The sequence below is a fragment of the Ursus americanus genome, chromosome 29, assembly GCF_024610735.1.
Source record: "Ursus americanus isolate L20-20 chromosome 29, mUrsAme1.1.p, whole genome shotgun sequence".
NCBI lineage: Eukaryota > Metazoa > Chordata > Mammalia > Carnivora > Ursidae > Ursus > Ursus americanus.
Window position 1 is genome coordinate 21,601,646 of NC_142155.1, and position 24,152 is coordinate 21,625,797.

Consider the following 24,152-nt stretch of genomic DNA (forward strand, 5'->3'; position numbering starts at 1 on the left):
TCAGGACACTAATGAGCTGGCCCTTGTGACAGACCAGACACAGGCAAGCAAGGCCTCAGCTAGGATGTGAACTGGACTGAAGCGTGAGCTCAGTATATCTGACTCATAATTTTCATGATTAAGGAAGAATTGTGAGACTTGGTAACTGGATATGAGACTGGTATGTTTGTTTATGTTCTTATTTCAGAGAGAATATAAGGTGTGTGTGCACGCAAACACAATGGGCGTGCAGGTACGGGATTGCAGGGGGAGGGAGAGGGAATATAGCTGAGAGAACAAGAAAGCTGAAAAGAGAAGAGGGAAATCAGAGACCGTTGAAATGAAAACTGGGTTATAATTTGAGTTGATTATGTTCTACATCTTGGTGAGTCAGTTATTTGGAATTTGTGACTCATTTTCCCACAGAAACAATATTAGAAAGGGCAGACTGACCAGCAAGTCTACATGAACCATAATGTGACAGGAGCAGCATATATTTACTTGAAAAATATACTATTGCAATCCTGTTAATGAAACCAAATAGAATAAATAGGGAATTAGAAGCCTCGGGGGGTTGTTTTCCTCTCCTAAGGCTGCCTGTTCCTCACTACAGCCAGAAGTAGATGCTGATGTGTGTTTTCTTCTGCGCTGCCTGCCCCCACTTTACTCAAGATTGACCTCTGTCTAGGACTTTTGCACTAGCATAAATTTCCATCTCAGGCCCTTCTGATTTCAGCCTTTTCTTTGCTCCCTTCCAACATTCACTGCATTCCCAGAACGCATAAGGCATTGGGTTTAGTGAGAGAGAAACATGGGGACTATCCATGGAGGCTTACACCCTCGCAGGGAGAGAGACAGTAAAAGAATAAAGAAACAAAAGCTAACTCACAGAGTTCTAAAAAAGGCAAGCAAGGGTGCTGGGGCAGGGAATTGTAGTGGGATAGTGGAGGTATTTAGACTATAATCTCTTCTAAACCAGCCAGGTAGAAAACTGGGAGTTACCAAGAGAAACTCTTCAGACTCTTTCCTACTCCATCCCACCAGATCAGGGAAGGCAAGAACGGTCCCTTACCCCTTCCCTCCCTGTGTCTCTCTTTCCTGCCAGCCGCTGGAGAGGAAGCCAGGTTTCCTATGCCAGAAGGCATACTCTCTTAGGAAAGCAATTAATAGATTGAGCATTTAAAATTGGCCCACATTATCTGGATAGAATTCTTCTGGTCTGTGTTCTTTTACAGTAAAGAACAAAATTACAAATTATTCTCTTCTTACAGCTATTAATGAAAACTTGGTTATTAGAAGTAACATCCTGTGAAGATTGATCTTTACCATTTGTGGAAAAGCTTTGAAACAGGAAAAAAATGAAAGTTTATGTATTTGGTGACACAAAGAAATGAATACTGTGCCATCGCGTGTGGAGGCTGCGTATAAGTATTTGTAACGAATGATTTGGCCCCACTAAAAAGGATGTGTTCCCTTTATTTGTTCTATAATGTGGCAGCCAAGAAAATTAATGGAGCTTAAGTTGGAAGGACAGAAGCTCTTAGAAAAATGCTTTAAAGCTAATTAAACACAGCTTATTGTAGCCGGATGATGACTCACCCTGTAAGCAGATTGATAAATATGAACACTAACTGCTGGAACGCCAAGGGAGGACAAAGGCTGTATTTCATTGGGAAAGGATTTATATTGTCTAAAGTACAGTTACATTCTAATGGCTATACTTGGCATTTTAAAGGCTAATACTGGTCAATCCTAGTAGTAATTTAGCCCCTAAGGTAATTTATGTTCTAAGTGGTAAGTTACACATACCTAACTTCAATCCAGGTGACTGTAAACTCCATTCTAACACTTGCTGGACTTACTATAATTGGTTTCAACCGTGTAATGCTGTGTTGAAGGATTATGTAATCTTGTCATTCACTCAGCAAACATTTACTGAGCTTCCGCGTTGTGCCAGACATTATACTACTCAAGGAGAACGTGAAGATTAATTTGTCACGGCCGTGCCCTCAAGCAGACATATGAGCCAGTAGAGGACAGTGTAGTAGCAACGTAAGGGAGGTAGGCACAGGGACTCTTGTGAAGTTGAAGAAGATGTGTATAACACTAAATGAGCTTGGAACCATCACTGAGCCTGATCCTTCTTTTCTTTTCAATAATAGCATTATTGAGATATAACACACATACTATGGAGTTCACGTGTTTGAAGTGTGTAGGGATACGTTCCTAAACAAGGTACTCTCTGAGCCAAATTTGGGAAGATAAATAGGAGTTGGCTAGCTGTTTGGCCTGGCAAGGCAGGAACCTGTAGTATGTTCCAAAATGTAAAAATTAAAAAAAAAAAATCATGATACTTTAGAAAAAGCTGACACTAGTTCAGGCTGCTTAGGAGACATGGAAGGAATGGGATAGAAATACAAGATGAGGTGGTGGGTGTAGGTAGCAGCCACATCGGTCCCTCCTGTCTGTGCTGCTCGAACTTAAATCTGAGAATAATGGGACCTTTTCAAAGGTTTCAAGTAGGTGAGTGAGTTGATCAGATTCAGAAAGTTTGAGAACGATCACTCTGACCGCAGAATAGAGAATGGATAAAGGTGAGCTAAGGTAGAGGACAGAGCCTGGCAGCCTTGTAGCTGAGTTCTGACCCCTGTGGTTACAACCAGGCCAGGAACATTCAGAGTGGGGGCCAGGGCGAGTGGGAGTGATTTGAAATGAACTGAAGTGGGACCAGCAGAGCTTGAGGATTAATTGGATGTGGCACTTAAGATGAAAAAGGTTGATTTTCAAAGTCCTGCCACATGGATGATGACATAGGAAGACCAAGCAATAAACAGGAAAAAGAGCAAGAAGAATCAGTTTGGGCTGGGAGAGGTGATCCTAAGGTATCTTCAGATGGAACCTATCTAGGTAATAACAGGCATCTAAATAGGTGGCCTGTGCTTTGGGTAACTAGCAAAGACTAGACAAGACTAATACAATTCTAATAAGATATAGTGAGTCAGATTCAAGGAAATTTTAGGAGAATTTTGTGACTACACTAGGGGTAGTAGGTTGAAAAATACTCCCCCACCCCCAGCTCAAGATCATCAGAGCCTAATGCCTGAAACCTGTTAATGTTATCTCATTTGAATAAAGGGCCTTTGCAGATGTGATTAAATTAGGGTATTGTGATGAGGAAGTTATCCTGGGTTGCTTGAGGGGTGGCTGATCCCAGTTGAAAGGCCGTAAGAGCAGAACTGAAGTTTCTCAGGCGGCCATGAGAACGTGGTGGCTGGTACTGGAGCAATGCAGCCCCAAGTCAAGGAATGCTGGCAGCTCCACGTTGGAAGAGACAAGGAATGGGTCCTCCCTTAGAGCCTCTGTGGGGAGTGCAATGCTATCAACACCTGAACTTCAGACTTCTGGAAGTCTGTGAAAGAGTAAAATGGTGGTGTTTTAAACAGTCAGGTTTGTGGTTAATTTTTACAGTAGCCACAGGACGCTACTACACTGGGCTTTTCATCTAGTGGAACCTTTAGCAATCATTTGTGGGGTGGACCGTGTAAAAATGGATGTGAGCACATACTGATACCGAGCAAACACTTGGCAGCACCCGTACTGATCAGAAACACTTGGGATTAAAGCAAATCAACAAGTTTAAATGATAATTTGGTTTAAAAAAGCAAGACTCCTCAGGCACCACTATTTTCTGATTCATAAATATTGTTAACTTCTCACGTATTTTTTAAAACTCACTTCATCCACTTCTCATTTTTCTGCATTTTTGCATCATTCCATTTAGTAACTTGTAGCCCATATGTCTTCTCTCTACTCTTCATCATCCTGCAAAGTTGGAACAATTTTAATGTGGGATCCTAAATGCATTACGTATATAAATTGTATAAAATGTATACATATTTAAACCTAGTTTAAAAATGAGATATTTTATGAATGTGGATGTATAAGAAATAATCTACATGGTAAACATATGGTTTAATCCTGTTTTGGTTACTTTGCTTATTTTTTCTCCAGGTTGGTTTTTGATGTCTATTATGTTCTATTTTTGCTTATCTGTATTTTATTCTCTCCCCTGAACATGCCATTGTTTTTGTAATACATTATAAAAAAGAATTGAGGGCTGGATTTTGAGTGTTTTACGGTGTTTCTTTTTAAAAAAAAAAAAAAGATCTTAAACTTGTCAGACTACATTTTCATTTTTGTGCCAAGGAATAAAGAACAATCAGATTGCTTCAAGGAATGCTCAGTTGTTGGAAGTATGTTTTCCGAACTTCTCACCAATAACTGATTTCATCTTGGGCAGTTAGGTGGATGGGTGACAGGTCAGAATACCAAAATTCACCAGTAGTTGAAAAACGAAAACTGGAAACTTTCATATTTGACCAGTGAGCTTTTAGACCAAGTTATCATGTTGACCAGCTACTTTGCCATAGCCAGTTGTTGCTGGACAAAACTATCTGCAGTATCTGTGTTTCCACTGCTTCTTCGTCACAGCTGTTCTTGTCCTGGTGCTCAGTCCTGATGACCTGCTGTATCTAGTGTTACATTTTGGCTCAGACAATCTGAGCCATTTGCTCGCTAGTTCTCTCCTGATCAGCCAGCCCCAGGTGGCTTAGGGTGAAGACGCGTAGGCAGGCCCTGGATTCCACTCCTTGAGCCAAGATCCCTGGAGCTCCATGAGGATGAGAGAAAGGATGATACATTTTCTGGACCTATGGAGGTGAGCATGTGTTTCTTAAATAAGGATGTGTTAAGCCTTTGTATTCTGGAAATGCTCGCTGTATCAGTTTTCTAGGGATGAAGATGTGGGGGTCACTGTACTATATTTGAGGACATTGGCTCATAGAGGCTTTTGTTTCCTTTCCTCATGTCTTTTGAATTCTTGCTAAACCACATGTTGTACTTGTGTCTGTGGTGTAATCTTAGCTGCTGAACTGGTCCAAGTCATCATGTTCTTAGGAGACAAGTAGGTCTTTTGTTTCATCACCTTCTCTCTGGAGTGATTATTTGACATGTCATTTTTATGCTTATAAAGCCAAAGACATCCATAAAATTCTTGGGAAAAGTTCATGTTGAAAGGCTGTGGTGGTTTCCCATGTGGTATAGTTCACTTTATTATCTTAGTAATGTGGAGGGATCTTTATTTACCTACTTGACTGTATTTTTTTATTTATATTGAGAAGAAAGGTTAAGAGAGGAAAAACCTGAATTCTGTCATTGTTTCTATTTGATTCGCATTTGAGCGGCAAGCTTTTTGAGGTCTTCTGTACAGATTTGTAACATTTTTTTCCCTACTATTCTTTCAGGCACAAGGAGTGGCACGTCCTTGGTATGTGTGGAGTGAAACAACCTTAACCTGATGTCTCCTAAGAATTTCACAGGGCATTTCTTAGTGTGAAGGCAGCTCACAAAACAACTTCGAATGTTTGAAAAATTCAGTTTGTATTTATTATTTTAATTCCAGGGTTATGTTTTAAAACCTGATTGAGAGTAACTCTTAGAATGCTTTTTGAAATAGGTTTTATCTAAATTAAATCATGTACATGTCTGATTTGTGTGCAGGAGTGATCGAATTTGTAAGGAATATCTGCAACACTTTGGTTTCCCTAAATATGGCTTTTGGCTTTGTAATGACTATGAAATTATTAAATCTTTTTCTTTAAATATGAAAAGCAAATGTTGGTCCATTATCTGTATAAGTTAGTTAATAAAATCCCACCAGATTTAACGAAGGATCCGTTTAATTCTTTCCTTACAAGCGATTTCACTGGCATAGTAAACAAGACCACCATCAAACGACTGTATAAAGCAACATTGTGGATTTTAAATTTGGAGGCTCTGTGTCTATGGTACTGATCATTTTACTGGTTATTCTGAAGAAATCTCTTAAATATGTTCATTGTAAAATTATTGATAAGCATTAAAATGTACTTATTTCAGTCTTTCTCATTTATTCATGTCCTTATAATGCGAAAAAGGCTTTATTGAACTCTGAAATGACAAGAGTAATGAATGTAATTGAACCTGTGAAATGATGCATGATTAGTTCTCAGAATGGATCACATAGCCCGTGGGTAAATAGAATTTCATGTTGCTTCATAGGCTCAGTATTCTCACTGACATGGGGATTGATTACATCCACCTCAGTTTTGAAGAGAATGGGTGAGAGGAAACTTGCATCACCATCCATACAGGATATTTAGTTTAGATTTCAAAGATTTCAAGACTTTGACTTTCATATTATGTTCTTTAGTCATACAGGGGCTGGGGTTGTTTTGTATACTTTTTATCTTTGTTGTAAGGTATCATATGATCCTTTTGAATTAGTCCAAATACATTCTTCATTTTCAAAGCATGAAAATACAGAATTGACAGTGTTATTCAAGACAAGGCGTATTTATTTTAATACTGGGTTCATGATCCATATAAATGCTATTTTAGCAGATGAAATGAGACTGTTTCCACTCATTCTATTTTCACAAGTATGGAAACTAATATATTTTTTATGTGATCTGGAGTGCACACTTTGGTAACTAGATTATTTCATTCTGACGAGCTCTTGGTTTTTTTTTTTATGTTTTGAAAAAATATTTTCAAAATCCTTGAGTGTGGTTACCACATTGAACACTAGACAAATGTTTCATGCCTCTGAGAACATCAGAAAATCATTTATGTTCTCAGTATATTAGGGTGTGTTAAGATACAGATGGGGAATATCTGAGAAAGGGCGCTTTCGAAAATACTTGTTTATACCAATATGCATTTTTATTTTTGATAATTGGGTAAATACCTAATAAATAGGTAATCATTTGCCAATAGTTTCAGGTGGTTTATAAGGATGATTTTTGTGGGGCACCTGAGTGGCTCAGCTATCTGCCTTTGGCTCAAGTCGTGGTCCCAGGGTCTGGGGATTGAACACCCCCGCCCCCCTCCGCCCCGTGTTGGGCTCCCTGCTTGACAGGAAGCTTGCTTCTCCCTCTCACACTCCCCCTGCTTGTGTTTCCTCTCTTACTGTCTCTCTTGCTCTGTCAAATAAATAAAATCTTTTAAAAAATGATTTTTGTAATTTTTAATACTGAACTGAAGTGTTCTGTTGTTTGAAACAGATATGCTTAAGTCATAGCTGCTTCACTGTTTTAATTTTGGTTCTTTAAAAGATTGTGGCTTTGAAACTCTTTTGGCATAAATACACACTTCTGAGGTTGTAGGGAGAAAAACCCAGGCATATTTTAACAAGAGAGTGTGTTAATCAAGGGTGGACTAGTATTTAGAATGTTCTAGAAGTCATGTATGACCCTAATGGTTCACAATGAATTTAATCCACTGGAAATGATCAAGTAAGATTGGAATATAAATTTCTTTTAATAATTTTATTAGAACATAGGGACTAGGCATTTTCAGTGAAGATCTCTTCCTTGCAAGTGAAGTATATAGAGTGATTTGGTGAACCAATACTAAAATTAAATAAGGGCAAAGGAGTTTTATGTCTACATAAAAAGAGTGCACTTAATTGATGGACTTAGGTGAAATATGAAGAACTTCTGAACAATGTATTTTAAGAATGGAATGACTAATCACACAAAATGGAAAACCACCATAAGAGAGCTTTAGGATTGTTGCAGATTCTTACTGAGTCGTGGAGTCAGGTGCTAATGTTTGCTGAGCAATCATAGAATGTACAGTATTGTACCAGGTGGTTTTAGGTAGAATAGTTTCTCCGCAGTTAGGAGAAATAGAAAATTTACTCAATAAACATATTGTACAAAGGTTTGAATAAAAAGCCTGTGGTAGGTCAAGACTCTTAAATGCCATTACAGTGAAGTTAATCATGAAAAGCTGAGTATTAAGACTTTTGATGAGGGTTAAAAATTGGTAGGGAAATGATCTATAGTTGTTTTTGAGCAAAGAGACTTAAAATGGATATGAAAATGTAATTGATAAATAATCATAAAAACTTTTTGATGACATTTCTAGCTTAACACCCCAATGCAAATAATGTTCAAGAGTTTTTTTGTTTGTTTTACTGTATATAGAGCAGTGTTTCTCCAACTCTGATCCAGAGTATCTTAACCAGAATCACCAGAGATGGCTATTAAAATTCAGTTTCCTGGTCCATCCCAGTCCTAATGTATCAGAATTAGGGGCTGAAGCCCAGGAAACTGCGTTTTAATGGCTGCTTTATATGTATCCGATATAAAACTTGATAACTAGTGATATAGAGACTATGATACAGGTTGATCAAAATAAAGGAATATGAAGGCAGTAGAAAGACGAAAGTTACCTACTTGAGAACAATTAATTTTAGTGACATTGGTAAATGGAATTATCATCTTACTAGCTACCTTATTATTCTTTAAGGCTATATGTGCTTTAATATCTTTCTCTGGCTAAATAAGCTTTAATATTGCCATGAATGATAATTTGAAATTATATTTCCAAATAGATTCAATGTTCTTGGTGTCTTTAAAATACTTATTTTTTGACAAAATCTCAGAAGCAAATCTGTTTTGGAAAACAAGGGTGCATCTGTGCAAATTCCAATCTCTATGAATTGAACAAGAGTAAAGTTGTGTATATGAAGATTGATAAATCCTCATAGAGATTGGAATTTGGTCACTTAAATTTATTTGTTTTGTTACATCTGCAAGGAAGTTTTTAGGTTGTTAGTTTTCCTAGAAATTTACTTTGAAAAAAATATATAGTGTTTTTAAAATCAATTTTTAGATCTGATCTATTACCATTTTTATTTTAGAAAAGTTAGCTTCTATTACTTCTGTTATGGGGAAATGTTAAGGCTAATCTTGTCAAAAGCCAAATTCCTGGCTTTTTTTTATCAAAGAAATTGCTTCTTAAACACAGTATTGTTCTTCCCTAGATGAGAAGACGGATGCCTTGTCTAACAGTGTATCCTTAGCAATGTGTGAAAAATTATCTGTGAGAATAACCTACCAAGGCATGAAAACTAAGCAAATGTGTTATCTGAGGTCACAGCTGTGAGGTTGCAGTATACTGCTTTCTTGTTTTAGTTTTGTGTGTGTGTGTGTGTGTGTGTGTGTGTGTGTGTGTGTGTGTGTGTGTGTTTAAAGATTTATTTTAGAGAGAGAGCAAGCCTGCATGAATGGGTGGGGAGAGGGAGAGAGAGAGACTCTCAAGCAGACTTCCTGCTGAGTGGGGGAGCCCAATGTAATCATGACCTGAGCCAAAATCAAGTCAGACACTTAACCAGCTGAACCACCCAGGCTCCCCATAGAGTTGTTCTTTTTTTTTTAAATGAAATAATAGCCACAACCATTAATATCTTTACTTTTTTTATTTTGAAAGACAGGTATTTAATAGTAGTTTCTTGAATGACTAAAATGTGGGGAGAAGAACCTTAGATATTTTTTTTCTGAGAAATTTTTGAAATATAAAACTCCATGGGCCAACTTTTTATTGTATTATTTATTGTACACTTTATATTTTATTTATATTACTTTATTCATTTTTTACTTATCTTAAATAGGCAAAAAATGTAGAAGTTGTGTTATAAATTAAAAAAAAAATCTGCCTTCATTTACCCAAATCCCATTCCCATCCTTAGAGATAATAATTATTCCTTTAATAAGATTCTTTCCCAGTTTACTCTTGAATATACAAATACAAAAACAGAGCACATACATATTTTTAAAATAACAAGTCATGTCCGTTGAAATTTTATTTAACTTCACAGTATTACAGATTTTTTTTTTACCATATCTGGTTATAAGAAAGAATATGATATCTGTCTCATTTTATTTATAGCATGGATGTATTTCATCTTAACTTCCCCTATTGATGTTACATATATCCCGTGTATTATGCAATATTTGGAGGGAAGGATGTTTTCCTGTAGGTGGCATTACTACTTGAGAATCCAGCTTACGCTTTATTCCTGATTTTAAGCTGAAATGTCTAGTGTTCCATGAAGTATGTTTACAGTTGGTTTCCAGTGGATTCAGATTCAGGTTTACAATTCCTAGATTTAGATTTGTGAGAGTTTTTAATAATGCCTGGTAAATTCTGCAAAATGCGTTTTTAGTATTTCTTGAGATTCTGTATCATTCCTCCTCTAAACTATTAATAATTTGTATGAACATATTATATGGATATATTTCTTAACATTGAGCACTCATTGCACCCTGAAGCAAACCCTCTTTTTTTTTTTTTTAAAGATTTTATTTATTTATTTATTCAACAGAGATAGAGACAGCCAGTGAGAGAGGGAACACAAGCAGGGGGAGTGGGAGAGGAGGAAGCAGGCTCATAGCGGAGGAGCCTGATGTGGGGCTCGATCCCATAACGCCGGGATCACGCCCTGAGCCGAAGGCAGACGCTTAACTGCTGTGCCACCCAGGCGCCCTTGAAGCAAACCCTCTTAATCATGCTCTACTTTTCTAATGCACTGCTGTATTTGATTTACTGACATTATAGTAAAGCCATTTGCGTTTGTATTGACAAATTAGGTTAGTGTGTAGATTTCATTTTTAGGTATTATTCTTGACTGGATTTGTTATTAGGGCATGGTGGCCTTATAATTTGAATTTAAATCATCTCCATCTTTAATGCCCTGGAGACGTTTAAATAATATAGAAACTATCTGGTCCTTGGCTATTAGGTAATATTTCTGTGGTAGGCAAAATAATGACTCCTCTCTTCCCCCTGTGAGATATCCACATGCTAGTTCCCAGAATATTAACTATTTACCTCACAGTGTAAAGGGACTTTGCAGATGTGGTTAAGATTATTGACCTTGAGATGGGGATATTAGCCTAGATTACCTGGGCAGGCTTAATTTAATCACAAATAATTAGAAGTAGAAAAGATGGATGAGAAACAAGTCAAAAAGATTCAACACTGGAAGGACCTGACCAGCTACTTGCTGCTGCTGAAGATGGGGGAAGGGGCCATGATCCAAGGAATGTGGTAGCCTCCAGAAGCTGGGAATGGCCCCCAGCAAGAACATAGGAGACCCTGGGTTTTGTTTTTCCAACTGCAAGGAATTAAATTCTGCCAGTAACCTGAATGCATAGGAAATGATTTCTTCCCTAGAGATCCCAGAAAGGAGTGCAACCTTGCCAACTCCTTGAATCTAGCTCAGTGAGAGCCATGCGTTACTTCTGACCTACAGAACCCTGAAAGAATATATTTGTGTTGTTCTAAGCCACTAAATAATGTTTGTGATTTTTCATGGGTCAATAGAAAACTTACATAGTTTTCCTTCAAGTTATTTTAATTTAGCGAATGCTTATTAGTGTATCATCTCATTTTTCAATAGGAAAATGGGGATATACATTATATAAATAGCAAAATTCACAATGGGCTGAGTTGTACAATAAATATTTTTTTTAAAGATTTTATTTATTTATTTGACAGAGAGAGAGACAGCCAGTGAGAGAGGGAACACAAGCAGGGGAAGTGGGAGAGGAAGAAGCAGGCTCCCAGGGAGCAAGGAGCCCGATGCAGGGCTCGATCCCAGGACTCTGGGATCACGCCCTGAGCCAAAGGCAGATGCTTAACGACTGAGCCACCCAGGCGCCCCAATAAATGTGATTTAGATGCAACAGTATATACATGTTTTAAAAACAGGTTTTAAATAAAAGACACAGAATTTTCAAATAATCGGTTGTTTTTACTATATGAATTACAACTAAGGTTAAGAATTCATTTGTGTTCTTGATCAAACTAGTTTCACTTTGATTTGGTGTTTTAAAAATTTTTTGTTTGGTGACTTTGATCATATATGAACTTTTTAAAATAATTCAGATTTCTCTGGAATGTATTATATAGTCTACTCAGCAACTGAGTTGACTGTAAAGGTCTTTGAAAAATTCAGTCATTTTTCTCCTTTATGAGAGATTCATCACAATTGGTTTTGCATTATGCAGTGACGTTCCATGTACTAAAAAGTATGGTCTGCATTTTTTAGGTTCTCAGGATCAGAACTCATTTTAGAGCAGCTCCAGTATCATTTTGGAACTTCTTTCAAATGGAGTTGGTTTTCAGTGTTATGTGTGTCTATATGTATGTGTTCCTTTTAACGCCCTACTATATTTCACATGGATGATCTCACTTGCTGATGTAAAGAGACAGGTTATTTTTTGGATTCCTGGGTTCAGGGTAAGTCCATGACTTTCCCATGATGTGGTAGTGCAGAGACCATCCTGGGTCTCTAAATCCTGTCCTCCCCCTCTTCTGGGTTTTCAGGTATGTTACTTTAATTTGCTAAACATTTGTCTTTGTTTTGTCCTGAAAAATGATACTTTGACAACAGTAAAATTGTTTAAAATATCTTTTTGGCCCTTAAAAAATGTTGAAATGCTTTTAGATGCTGGAGAGAAGTGCCAGTAACACGAAGCAACTTTGTAAGGACTCCCAGATAGCTTTTCCTTCTGATGCTATCCCTGGTCTCTCTCTGTAACTTACTGTGTCAAACTGGTGACATTTTCTGTTGTGTATAAACACGAAGAAATATTTGCCAAGAATTTTTCTATTGGAATTACTTACCTTTGGGTACTTAGGGTCCAGTCCCATGTGGGTCCTGGTCTGTAGGCTAGGAAAAAAGAAATTCATCCAATGTTACTCAGATTACTTTTTTTCCCCTTAAAGGTTAAAGGGAGTAGTAAAACTGTGTTAAAATATTAAAGGGAATAGTAAAGCTGGTGATTTCCTTATTATGGGTTTATTGCAAGTACTTATATATTGGTTTATTTTAGGTTTGGTGGCTGTGGCTGTGCGTTACTTCTCTTTAGAGTTCTCTTACCACAGAGTAATCTTTTGTACATCATTCATAATGATCTGTCAGTTAGTGTGGAATTTTAAAAAAAGATCGAAAAACATTGTGGGGTTCAACTGAAAATATATTTGAAACTTTTGGTTGTATTTTCCTGAAAGAATTGTGATGAAATACATGTGAATGTTTAAAAAGCAAAAGTTATTGTAGTCAAAGTTAGCCAAACACAAAAAGAGAAAGGTAGTGGGTGAGGGGCACTGCCAACTTGTCACCTCCTAGTGGGAAGCCTTAAGATGGCTGGAGTCCTCTTGGGTACAGTGGGAAATTTTGGAAACAAGCGTAGAGAGAGGCAAGGTAGAAAGTGCCCCCCCCCCCGCCGCCCCGCTTCCAAAAAGAGAGACATTCTTAAAAGGGAGAAGGAGGACAAATTTTGAGACATGGGGGAGAATTGACTTCATCTATTTCACAATTTTCAAAGGTCAGGGAGGAGCTGTGAAAAGACAGTCATGAAAATTTGTTCATTTGAGTGCCAGCACTGAGCTAAGCACTTGTGAGAGTTAATTGATATAATGCACCAACTCTATGAGGTAGATTGTTATTTTGCCCTGTGTAAATTGGGGATACTGAGATTCCGCAGTTTAAGTAACAGGCCTGGAGTCCATCAGCCACTAGATAATGGGCTGGCTGACTATGTGTCTAAACCTGTAACTGCTTCCACTGGGCTTTTTATTGATAATCATTGTAATAATAATAGTTGTAATTTTTGTAGCTTATAAGAACCGTACTTTCAACATATAGGTGCTTTTTCTTCATGAATCTTTAGGAACAAACAAGTCAATTCTTGACACAATAGAAAATGTAACATGCTTCTGATATTTTGATAACTGTATATTAAAATATCTTTACCACTGTGCGCCTGAAAAGTTGAAAATTTTGGTATAAAAATACCATTAACAGGTTAGATTTGTTCTTAGTACATTGAAAATATTGCATTACTTAAAAGCAGATTGGATCCAAGATGCTCTGATTTCAGGGGTTAGGTAACTGAATTCATTGGACGTGAGAAAGTATCAAGTGATATTTTTTTGTCTTTTCTAAGTAATATATCATGAACACATTTCCCTCATTACAAAGTGGTCTTTGGGAAATTGGGGCCAAACCCCTTATTCTAAACTGTGTATTTCTATTCTTAATGACTTTTTGTTACACATCAATGGTTTAATGGTTACAGAGAAGATTCTAGAACATTTTTTTATGTCAACGTTTTTTCACCACAACATTATGCAGGATTTTCCAGTTGACTTTCTGCTCTTTCTCAAACCCAAACTGAAATCACAGAAGTGGGGGAAATATGCCCCTTTACCCGTACCAAATAAAATGCTTGTTTCTGTCTTTATTTACACATTCTCACAGTTGCCTGAATCCAAAACCACACATGCCGAAAGTGAAATATAAAATAGTTTGCTTGGAAAACATTTGCTGTATGAAGTAATTGTCACTAAATACTTTGGATCGACAAACTGGTGAATTTCAAATGGTTTTGAATAATACTGCTAGTGTAAAATTGGCAAAGTTTAGTGAATTTCAATAGATGGGAGCCCAGGAAAATAAAATCTAGGAGAATTTTATTAACTAATATAGCTCTGACCGATTTCAGTTCTGGTTAACTTCTCTCTCAACAGTCTTTCATTCCATGCATACCCATGGTATCATATTAGTTTTGCCAAGAATTGCTTTTATAAATCAGTTTTACATCTTCTTTTTTAATATTATGTAGTTTTATATATTTGTGGTTGATACTTATAAAATAAGCAATAGTTCTTGGCATAATTAGGCATAGAATATATGACTTCATATCTCTGAAATACGTTTTAATGTTTTACTAACATGTTAAGAAGACAATAGGAAAAGGGATTTTTTTTTTCAAAATCTGGAATCTCCCCCAAATACTCTCAATATCTGATATGCTGAAATAACATAAGATTTGGGGCTATGTCCTAATATAGACCAAGTTCAGTATTACAATTATTTAGATAATAGGGTGTCAGATCAGATCCAGGGAGTGAACTGCGGGGGCTGAACTGGGAGGTGGAGATCAGGGTGCCTGGGCATAACTCCATTTGCCCCCACAGTGAGGTTGTAGCCTTTATGACCCTGGAATTGGCTTCAGAAGCAGGCATAGAGGCAGGATATCTGTAACTGATTTGTACTAATATCGTAGATTGTGTAGGGGACTAGAGACTTAAATAGTGATGAAGCTCTAAGCAGTAAAGGACAGCATGCAGCAAGAAATTCAGCTTCTCCTGTCTGACAGTATCATGGGCAGTTGTATGACCCCGTTAGAGATTCTTGGGACCAAAGGACACTGTATGGCCACAGCTGCACCAGTTTCAGCATAGAACAATGTATGGCTGTCTAGTATCTGGTAAGATTTTACAGACAGGTTTTATTTCAATTCAGGACTTAATCTAAACCTATAGTGAGTTTTTGTACATGTATATTTGAATGGGAGTTGATTACAGATGGTTTTATGCCAAGTTATGGTCTATTGAAATGGAGGCCTTTATTTGGAACAATATTCATCTTAATTGCATTAATAATATGCATTTTCTGCCTTGGAAGGATACAATTCATATCATTCTTTTTTTTTTTACATAGAACTCAATTATTTTAATTTTCCTTTATGTTTTAGAGAATATTATGCTCTTGTTTTATAATGTTACTTTAAAATTTATATGGTTTTATATTATTTTCTAATTAGTATGTTTATAAAAGCTTGTGTTTTCAACTAGATTACAAGCCCTTTGTTGATAGTCATTGCTCACATACAACTTTTGTTCTCTGCAAAGGGTGTAGTGCCGTGGCAAAATGAATGGAGCCAAATAAAGTCAACATGAATTCCAATTTATGATTCAAGTTCAGATTTTAAAACCAGAACTGTATGCATGTGTCTTCCATTATAATTGTGGCTAACACATTGACCAGTATTGTGTAATAAAGTCAAGATGTGAAAATCAAAATAGTGGCCTACTCTTCCTGTAAGAGAAGATAACTTGATCTCATTGATAATGGCCTCTCTACCATCTGCCTTGATTTACTGAGGAGTGCTACTATTCTTTGAGAGCCCTGATAATGCAGAGGGCTATCAAGAAATACTGATGGGGCCCAATTTCCTTGTCTCTCAAATTCCTTTTCTGCCATCTATGTTATTTCTGAGGGTTAACTTACTTTAACTGAAGTGTCCTCAAGAAAGGAGCTAAGAAAAATGAATAAAAAATGAAAATTGGGTAGTACCATCACTGTTTGCTTTGGCTGGTAAAAGATTATTTTGGTAAATGCATTGAATGACTGACAGTAGAAATGCTTGCCCGTTAATGAATATGCTAATGTTATTCTCAAATTTATACAATGAACATTAATAGTCTCTGAATCTTGTTGGAGAACTTGTACATCTAGATTGAGCCTTGTGAAAGAGTTCTCTGTATTTCTTTCAGTCCTTATACTGTGACCTGTGTATTCTTCATGGTTTTATCAATAAGGGAATCATTAGGAGAAAGGTTGTTGTAGTTTATACAAGGAATTAAGTTCCTGGGTGTTTCATGGCTCAGTTTGGAGGATATTGGTTAGTCTTACTAGTTTTTAATTATGGTAGTGAGGCAGTGGGGGCCTTTGGAACTGTTGTACTAAATCTGAACTCCTATGACTTGACAGTTTTCCTTGCATTATTCATTTTAAATAGTATAGGAATATGTTCAAATGAAGTATCCTTCTTACTTTTATCACTTTTGTTGGTCTGAAGGAAGAACCAAGGTTAATATTCTCATAAGTATTTCTTTTTGAAAGCCTTTATTTAAAACTATAGCTATCAGTAGATGTTCCTATAATATTGAATCTCATAAACTTTCTCTTTTCCAAATTGGATTATTATCAGTAGCAGTATTATACCGTAAGTGGATGATATAAGTTTGAAATTATGCATTATTTATAAGTTAAAAATCCTATTAGGACTTATTCATCTTTAATGATATAGTCTATACTTTTTAAAATTGAAGTTCTACTTTATTACTTTTTAGGGAATCCCAGGATTTCCTGGAAGCCAAGGATTAATGGGACAAAAGGTGAGTGTTAATGAAACTTGAAAGATTTGGGGCTGGATCTGTTTATTAAAAGGGCAAAGTGGTGATGTCTTCACATAGAATACATTCTTACCGCCTTCATGGCAACAGTTAATTGTTCAAATATTGATATAATTTCAGAAGCTATTATTTTGTCCTTATAATTCATTTTTGTTTTGTTGTTTTATACAGATAATATTTATTTGGATTTATACATGTGCTTTCTATTTTACTTGGTTACTTTTCTACCTTGTGCTCTTTGACCATCCTTTTGGGATTTTACTACTTCCTGAACTATATCTTTAGCAGTTCTTTTAGTACAGATATCTTGGTAACAAACTTTCAGTTTTTATCTAATTTTAAATGTCTTTATTTTAGTCTTGGTATTGAGGGATTGTTTTGTAGTGTATACCACTCAAGGTTGATGATTATTTCACTGAAACATGTTGAGGATTTTCTTCTGTTGTCTTCAGGCTTCCATTATGGACTATGAAACGTCTGCTCTCATTCTAATTATTGTTCTTTTGTAAGTGATCTGTCCCTTTCTTTGGGATTCTTTTAAGGTATTTTATTTGTCTTTTATGTTTTAAAAGTCATTACAGTGTATCTAGATATGCATTCTCTTTATTCACCCTGGACAGAATTCAGTTTGCTTCCTGGCTCTGTGGAATTACTTCCATTAACTCTGGAAGACATCACCCATTATTTCCAAATTACATCTCTTCCTATCTTTGTTCCCTCCTTCTGGAATTACACTTAGACAAATTTTATTCCTTCTCATTTTGTCCTCCATGTTTCTGAAGAGCTTCTTATTTTCGTATCCTTGATTCTAACATTCTGGTTAAATTTTTTGGATATATTTCCCACTGTATTTATTCTTCCTTTACTGTGTCTACTCTGCTGTTTAAACCATCAATTGATTTAAAATGAAGCAATCATACTTTTCATTTCTAAAAGTTCAACTTTTTAATAACCTCTTTTTATTCTTGATAGCCTCTTTTTCCATTTACAGTTCTAATCGTCTTTCATGATTCCATTCTTTAATTGGCAAAGATCTCATATATTGTTCTAAATTCTGTTTCTAACAATTCCAATATCTGCAATTTGTTATTTCTGTTAAGTCTCAGTCTTGTGGATTTCTGCCTCTTTCTTTTTTGATGAATATGAGCTCGTTGCTTCATGTTAATTGTTGTGAGTTCTGTCAGCCTCATTTGGGCATGGAGAGCTGTATCACGTCAGCCCCCTTTAAGAGTGCTGGGTTGTCATAGGTATTAAAGATTTCCACCCTCTTCCCGTGGCTAGCCCGCCATTCAGTTTCCCACGCATTCCAGACACCTCCAGCCTTCTTGGCTTCTGCATCTCTACCTCTGGCAAGATTTCTGCATAGTTCCAAATCCTCATAATCATTGTGTCAATCCAGAGTATATTTAATTAAAATGAGGGATCTTTGAAGACCTCTCCAACTTCTTAAAAGACCAACACCCTCTCCCAGAGGATGTTCTTTCCAGGTTTTTGTTCTTGTTGTTCAGGATTCGAAGACTCCCTTGGAGTACCTAGTAAGCCAAAATCCAAGAAATTGAAGTATAAATGTTATTATTATCCTGTATTTTCTTAATTTATGTTTGCTATCATGTTTCTTAATGATAAATAAGAAAATTTTTCACATGATTCCCCCACCCCCACCCCGTTGTCTCACCTCACCAACTCTGTGTGAACTTCCAGGTCTTTGTTTGAAACAATGACAGTATTGCTCCTGATTTTCCATCCTTTGTTGCTTCTGTTTTACAGTAGAGAAAGGGGAGGCAGATTGGGGTAATTGGTATTGAATGCTTTGGTAGGAAATTCCTGTAAATGTATTAATAATTCAAAATTTAAAATTTGATTTGTATTTGATTTTTAGGGAGAAATTGGGCCTCCAGGACCACTAGGAAAAAAAGGAGCTCCAGGGATTCCTGTATGTTAATGTCATTATTATCAGGGTGTTTGAAATACAGTTTCTGTTACCACAAGTTCTTATTTTGTAGTTTATAAAACTGGGAGGGGGAATCTAACAGTGAGACTTTGGGAGTCCACAAATCAATTTGTATCAAGATGATTATGTACATTTTTCTAGAGGATACCAGATTTCTTCCCACCCAAATAAAGATTAAGAACTCTTAATGTAGACAAACCAGAAAACAAATATTCTATCTATTCATTAAAAAACTAATACCACAAAAAAGTCTAAACTTAATAAATGTTCTTTTTTCATTTAAAAAAAAATTACACATTACACTAATGAGGGAGAATATACTCAGAAGAGGTAATATAGGAAGATCCTAAATTAGTGAACAGATAATTTTGGAATTTTTGAGAGTGGAAGGGACATAGGAGTTTGGTATTAGAAATTATGAAAATCCTATTGTGTGTGTGCAAGATTGCATAAAAATTGCTAGAAGTGATGCTGATTTTAACCTATGAATCAAATTGCCTATAGTAGCTTTTTCTTTAAGTAAAAGGGATATCTTTCATGTTTAACAGTTCATGACTTTATGTAAGTTAAAAACACAGATATTTTTATCCATTACTTGGTGAAAGAGTTGGTGAATTTTGTGCGTAAGAGTAAATAAAAATACTGTGCGTTAGATATGAATTCGAGTTTTGGGGAGGTTTAAAAGAAGATTCTTCCCTTTAAAATGGAATGTTCTACCTCCACCATCACTACCACGTCCTTTGTTCATTGAAATAATAAACTTGGTTATTTACCAGTATCTGAGTTAGCTTCCAGAAACTGAAGGTATTGGCTAGAGTGTCACTGAACTTTGAGAATATGTATATTTAATATAGCTAATATTTATACACAATGCAATGAGCCAGTATATTTTACATTTTATAATTGCAGTAATATCCTAAATGGATAGCAAATCGTAGTAGTGATGACATGGTATTTTCAATATGATCATATTGATATTCCATTTTCTGATGATATTAATTGCATACTTTTTTGCTCATCACGTTTCCTTGGCTATGTTTAAGAGAAGGCAAATGTTTTTTAATGTGTGTAATGGTATTTAAAGTAGAATCTAAATTAAATTAGTTCCTTGTTGCTATAATAATTATTTTTGTCATATTTTGAATTATATGGTTAGTTAAAAATATGACCATTTTCTAACTCGAAGAGAGATTGTTATGTTCAGAGAATTTATTCGATTGTAACTCTTTCAAAATATTGTTTAAGAAAATAGAAATTGAATGTAAAGTTGACTGGGATAACATCTATGAAGAAACCTAATTCTTAGCCATCTTGACAAAATGAAGAAAGAATGTAGGAAAAAAAAAATCCACTTCTGTTTACATTTGTCTTTTACTAGCTTTCCAGGACTTTTTGCTATTTGTAGGTTATTTGAACAACCACATTAGGATGGCTTTGCTGGCCTTCATGCTATCCTGCATAGATTTTTTTATTATCCTTTATTTAGACGTATGTGGGGAACTTTTCCCTATATTATTTTGTAGCAGAGTAATTATGATGAGAATGTGTACCTTGGAAATGGATTTAGCATTTTTTAAATATTGTTTTCTAAATTACTCTCAAAACTTTCACTTAAAAATGTAGGGTTTGACGGGACGTGATGGCTCTCCCGGTCAGCCTGGAACACCAGGATCTAAGGTAAATAAAACGGAACTAAATAAGGTAGAAAACGTCGGGGCAAATGACCATTTATGTACTCAGTCAAACTTTTAGCTGTACTGATTTTATTTTAAATGTGGTTTTAATTCTATGAGCAGTCATTTGTAAGAATGAAATTTTAGACAAAAACTAATCATATAAAAACAGGCTGATGTAAAGCAGGTCTGGTTTAAGTTGGAAAGTGTCCAGAATCTCTCACTACGTGGCCCTCTCTTCCTCTCTTGTCATCCCAGGGGCACAGAGGACTGTGTAGAGTTGTATGGAGTTTGGTGCCAAACCCCACCAATGAAGAGGGTTAGTAGTTAGGGTTGAGGATAACTTTTTACCAGTTCCTAAGTCGTCGTCTTGAAATTTTTGTTTGGTAGAATGTATATGGATTTTATTGTAAAATGCCTAGTTATGAGTTTTATTAGGCATTCTCTCCTTCAGGACTGTAAGATAGTATGTTATCTTTACTTTCATTTTTAAAAAAATGTCAGGCAAGCCTGACAAATACATTTAGGATGTCAGGTTAGGTTATTCTCAAGATAGAACTGAAACTCTAAATACCATGGTTTGACCATTTTCTAGGTATATGGAATCCTGTGCTAAGACAACTTTTTTTTTTTCTTGGTTTATTGGAGGCTCAAATAAAGTACATTCTGCCTAGACTCAGACTATTCTCAACTATTTAATGAGTAGAATGTAGGACAACCTTCCAAAAGGAAATGATGGAGTTGCTCTTTGGAAGAATTAAACCTTTAACTAGATGTTGTCCCATGGGAATAGACCCTGGCATACAAAATGAGTAGATGAGTAGATGACCTAATCTATTCTACTTTTAATTTCAAAACTACTTAGAGAAAGAAATAGGATAAATGGGAGCCCAGCGATCAGAGAAAAGTAGCTGCCCTTTCACCAGTGGTGGACCCTTGTGAATCCTTGGAGTATTGTCTGTCCTAGTAGTAGTAAGTGTGCACAGAATTGGTATAAACCCTTACCAAGTAGAGATTCTGCATAATTTATCAAAGTCGTTTTCTAACTAGATGCAGAGTAGTTATATACTCAAGTAAGTGGGATACAGTGGACTCCCCATGGTGTTCTGGATGCTCTAATTCTTAAGAATTCAGCCTAAGAGTTCATCAGCTTGCTTTTATCAGCCACTTCACATTATTAGCTCACACTGAGCTGGAGGTCAACTAAATCTGCTGGAATTTACATGAAAGGATTTAGAACAATACTTTCTGGCATCTACCACTTGAGTAGATTCTGCTGATATGGCTGGGATAGCAGGTGGCTGTTTCCAGGATCAGTTTGTTTATTTTTACATGAATTACTGTAAAGTTTGTTTTCTCTCATCTTGTACTTGTGCAATTATATTGTTAAAAATAGATTCAGAGTGTTAAAATTATACCTCTTGAATGTAATCTTTTCAGTGAGACACTTCAGCTCTTTTCATGGAGTTTATTAGCTCAGGTGTTCTGCAGATGGCCACATAGTAAATATTTTAGTCTTTGAGGGCCATATAGCTTCTGTTGCAGCTACTCAGCTCTGTTATTATATTGCAAAAGTGAACAGGGACTAACTATGTGGGATGTGTCTTGTGTTCTGGCAAAACTTGATGTACTAAACCATGAATTGGGTTGGATTTAACCCATGGGCCGCAGTTTACTTACCTCTATGTCAGTTGATCTCTGCCTGTTTTGTCAACTAATATGTGAACTATGCCTTCAATATTAATTGATAGGAATTTTAGGGTGGGACAAAAAAGCTGTATTAAACAGGGCAAGGATGAGGCTGCAACTCTGTGGTGGATCTTTAGAAAACTTCTAACTTGGTTTATAGTGCCTTTTTTAAAAAAAGCCATTAAATCATACTAGATTCCAGTTTTAAAAATTATCATCTAAATGACATTAAGATATGTTAACATAATCAAGTCCTGTAACTTGCAGCAAGTCTTGCCATCTCTGTGAATTTCTGCTTAATCACTTGTAAAATTAGAAATTTTAAGGAATGCTTGTTCTGTGGCTTAATAATGCTATTATGTGCTGAATGCTCTAAGTCCAAATATCGTGTTCATGTGTTTCAGTGAGCAACCTAGAAAACTTTACAAAAGCCGAAAATGAAGTTGGTTACCTTTACTTATTAGTACACCCATTTTGGCTCTTGCTTTTGCCCGACATTGACTAGATTGGGATTTAAGTACCAAAGTATATTTGAAAACCAACACTATCTTTGACAGTCTCTCCTTATTAGCCAGCAGACGTGTTCTTTCTATATATACCCAACCCCTTTTATACTTTAATATTCTTTGCCCTGTCAAGTTAGTTTTGCCCTCAAAGCTTCTATTAGAAAGGACTGCACTGGAATCCTGAAAAAGAACACAAAGTAAAAGTTTTCTGATTCATCGTATTTCAAAAAAGCCACTGTACATTTGAAGCTAATTTTCTTTCTGTCAATTGCATACTGGAGGTGAGTCATCCTGAGAAAATGGAACAGGGCAAAGATGAAGGTTCTCAGTGTATAGGACGTTGTTAAAATGCATGGGTCTGGCCTGTGGAATATGGAGACCCAACTAATTAATTAGCACTGGTTCCTGAGGTTTCGACTCTCATCCCTTATTGTAGCTAGTAGCTTTAAAACGTGCTTTTAGAAAGCTTTATAACTATGGGGACTCGTTCCTTACCTAAAAGAGTTTTTCTTAATAAGTAGGCTTAACATACAGAGTCTATGTTTCAAACAGTTGGAGAGTTGAAAATGTAAAAATTATTTTAAATGTATTCTCTTAAGTGTCTATATCAGATATATTGTGACTACATATTTTTAAATTCAAATGGTTTGATGCATTGACAGGGAAATAAAGGTGAACCTGGACTTCAAGGGATGCCTGGGGCTTCTGGACTAAAGGTGATTATCATTTGAGGCATTCAGAAATATATTCAAAGAATTATAAGTTTCATTATTTGATGATATTACTGTTTTGTATCCCTTAAGAAAAGTTACGTGAAATGAAGAATTCTCTATATTACAGAATTAACAAACATGAAAGAAAATGGCCAATGCGAGGTTTCATTTGTTTTTTTGGACTCTTTATCATAGTTTGGGTAACAGACATAAAATACACTTTGGCTTGATTTTTCTAAAAATGATAAAAGCCATATGCTAATATGAGCCTCCTCTTTGGTCCAGAGAATATCATTGTCTTCTATAACTGAAGGAATGTGTGTGGCTCCCACAAGTGGTGTTATTTCTTTGTTTGCTGATTGATGGGACTTTAGCATGGGGTCTCACAGCCCTTTTTTCCAGTTTCCTCCAGACCAAATGGTTTATGTTTACTTCAATAGGATTCAGTTCTCTTCAAGCCTTTAACAATCTGCAGTAATATTCAGCAACTCAGGAATGGGCATAATTAGTAAAGAGGACAAAACTGTTTCCACAAAAGAGAGTAGTCTTTAGTTAATGTGATAGTTTGGGACTGATGGTAAAACTCAAACCAAAAAACCATAAAGCAAGTTCAGGATTCCATCCCATATCTTACAGATATGACTTAAATGTCATTGACATATCACTGTAACTTTCAGAAAATTTCCTTATGTAAGACTTTTAAGAAATCTTCATTTCATTAAGGAAATAATCCCTATGGGATGATGGAGAGCAGAGGAAT

The 24,152-nt window shown here is 36.0% G+C and overlaps 1 protein-coding gene across 1 annotated transcript in view; it reads left to right on the plus strand.

Moving 5' to 3' along the window:
- The window catches only part of COL21A1 (collagen type XXI alpha 1 chain), a 171,795-nt gene that overhangs the window by 133,683 nt on the left and 13,960 nt on the right, over window positions 1-24,152 (plus strand). Inside the window, exons 18-21 of the mRNA XM_087856996.1 lie at window positions 16,798-16,842; window positions 18,740-18,793; window positions 20,435-20,488; window positions 23,342-23,395. Coding sequence (XP_087713122.1) covers window positions 16,798-16,842; window positions 18,740-18,793; window positions 20,435-20,488; window positions 23,342-23,395 — 207 coding nt within the window. The remainder of the gene's footprint in view (window positions 1-16,797; window positions 16,843-18,739; window positions 18,794-20,434; window positions 20,489-23,341; window positions 23,396-24,152) is intronic.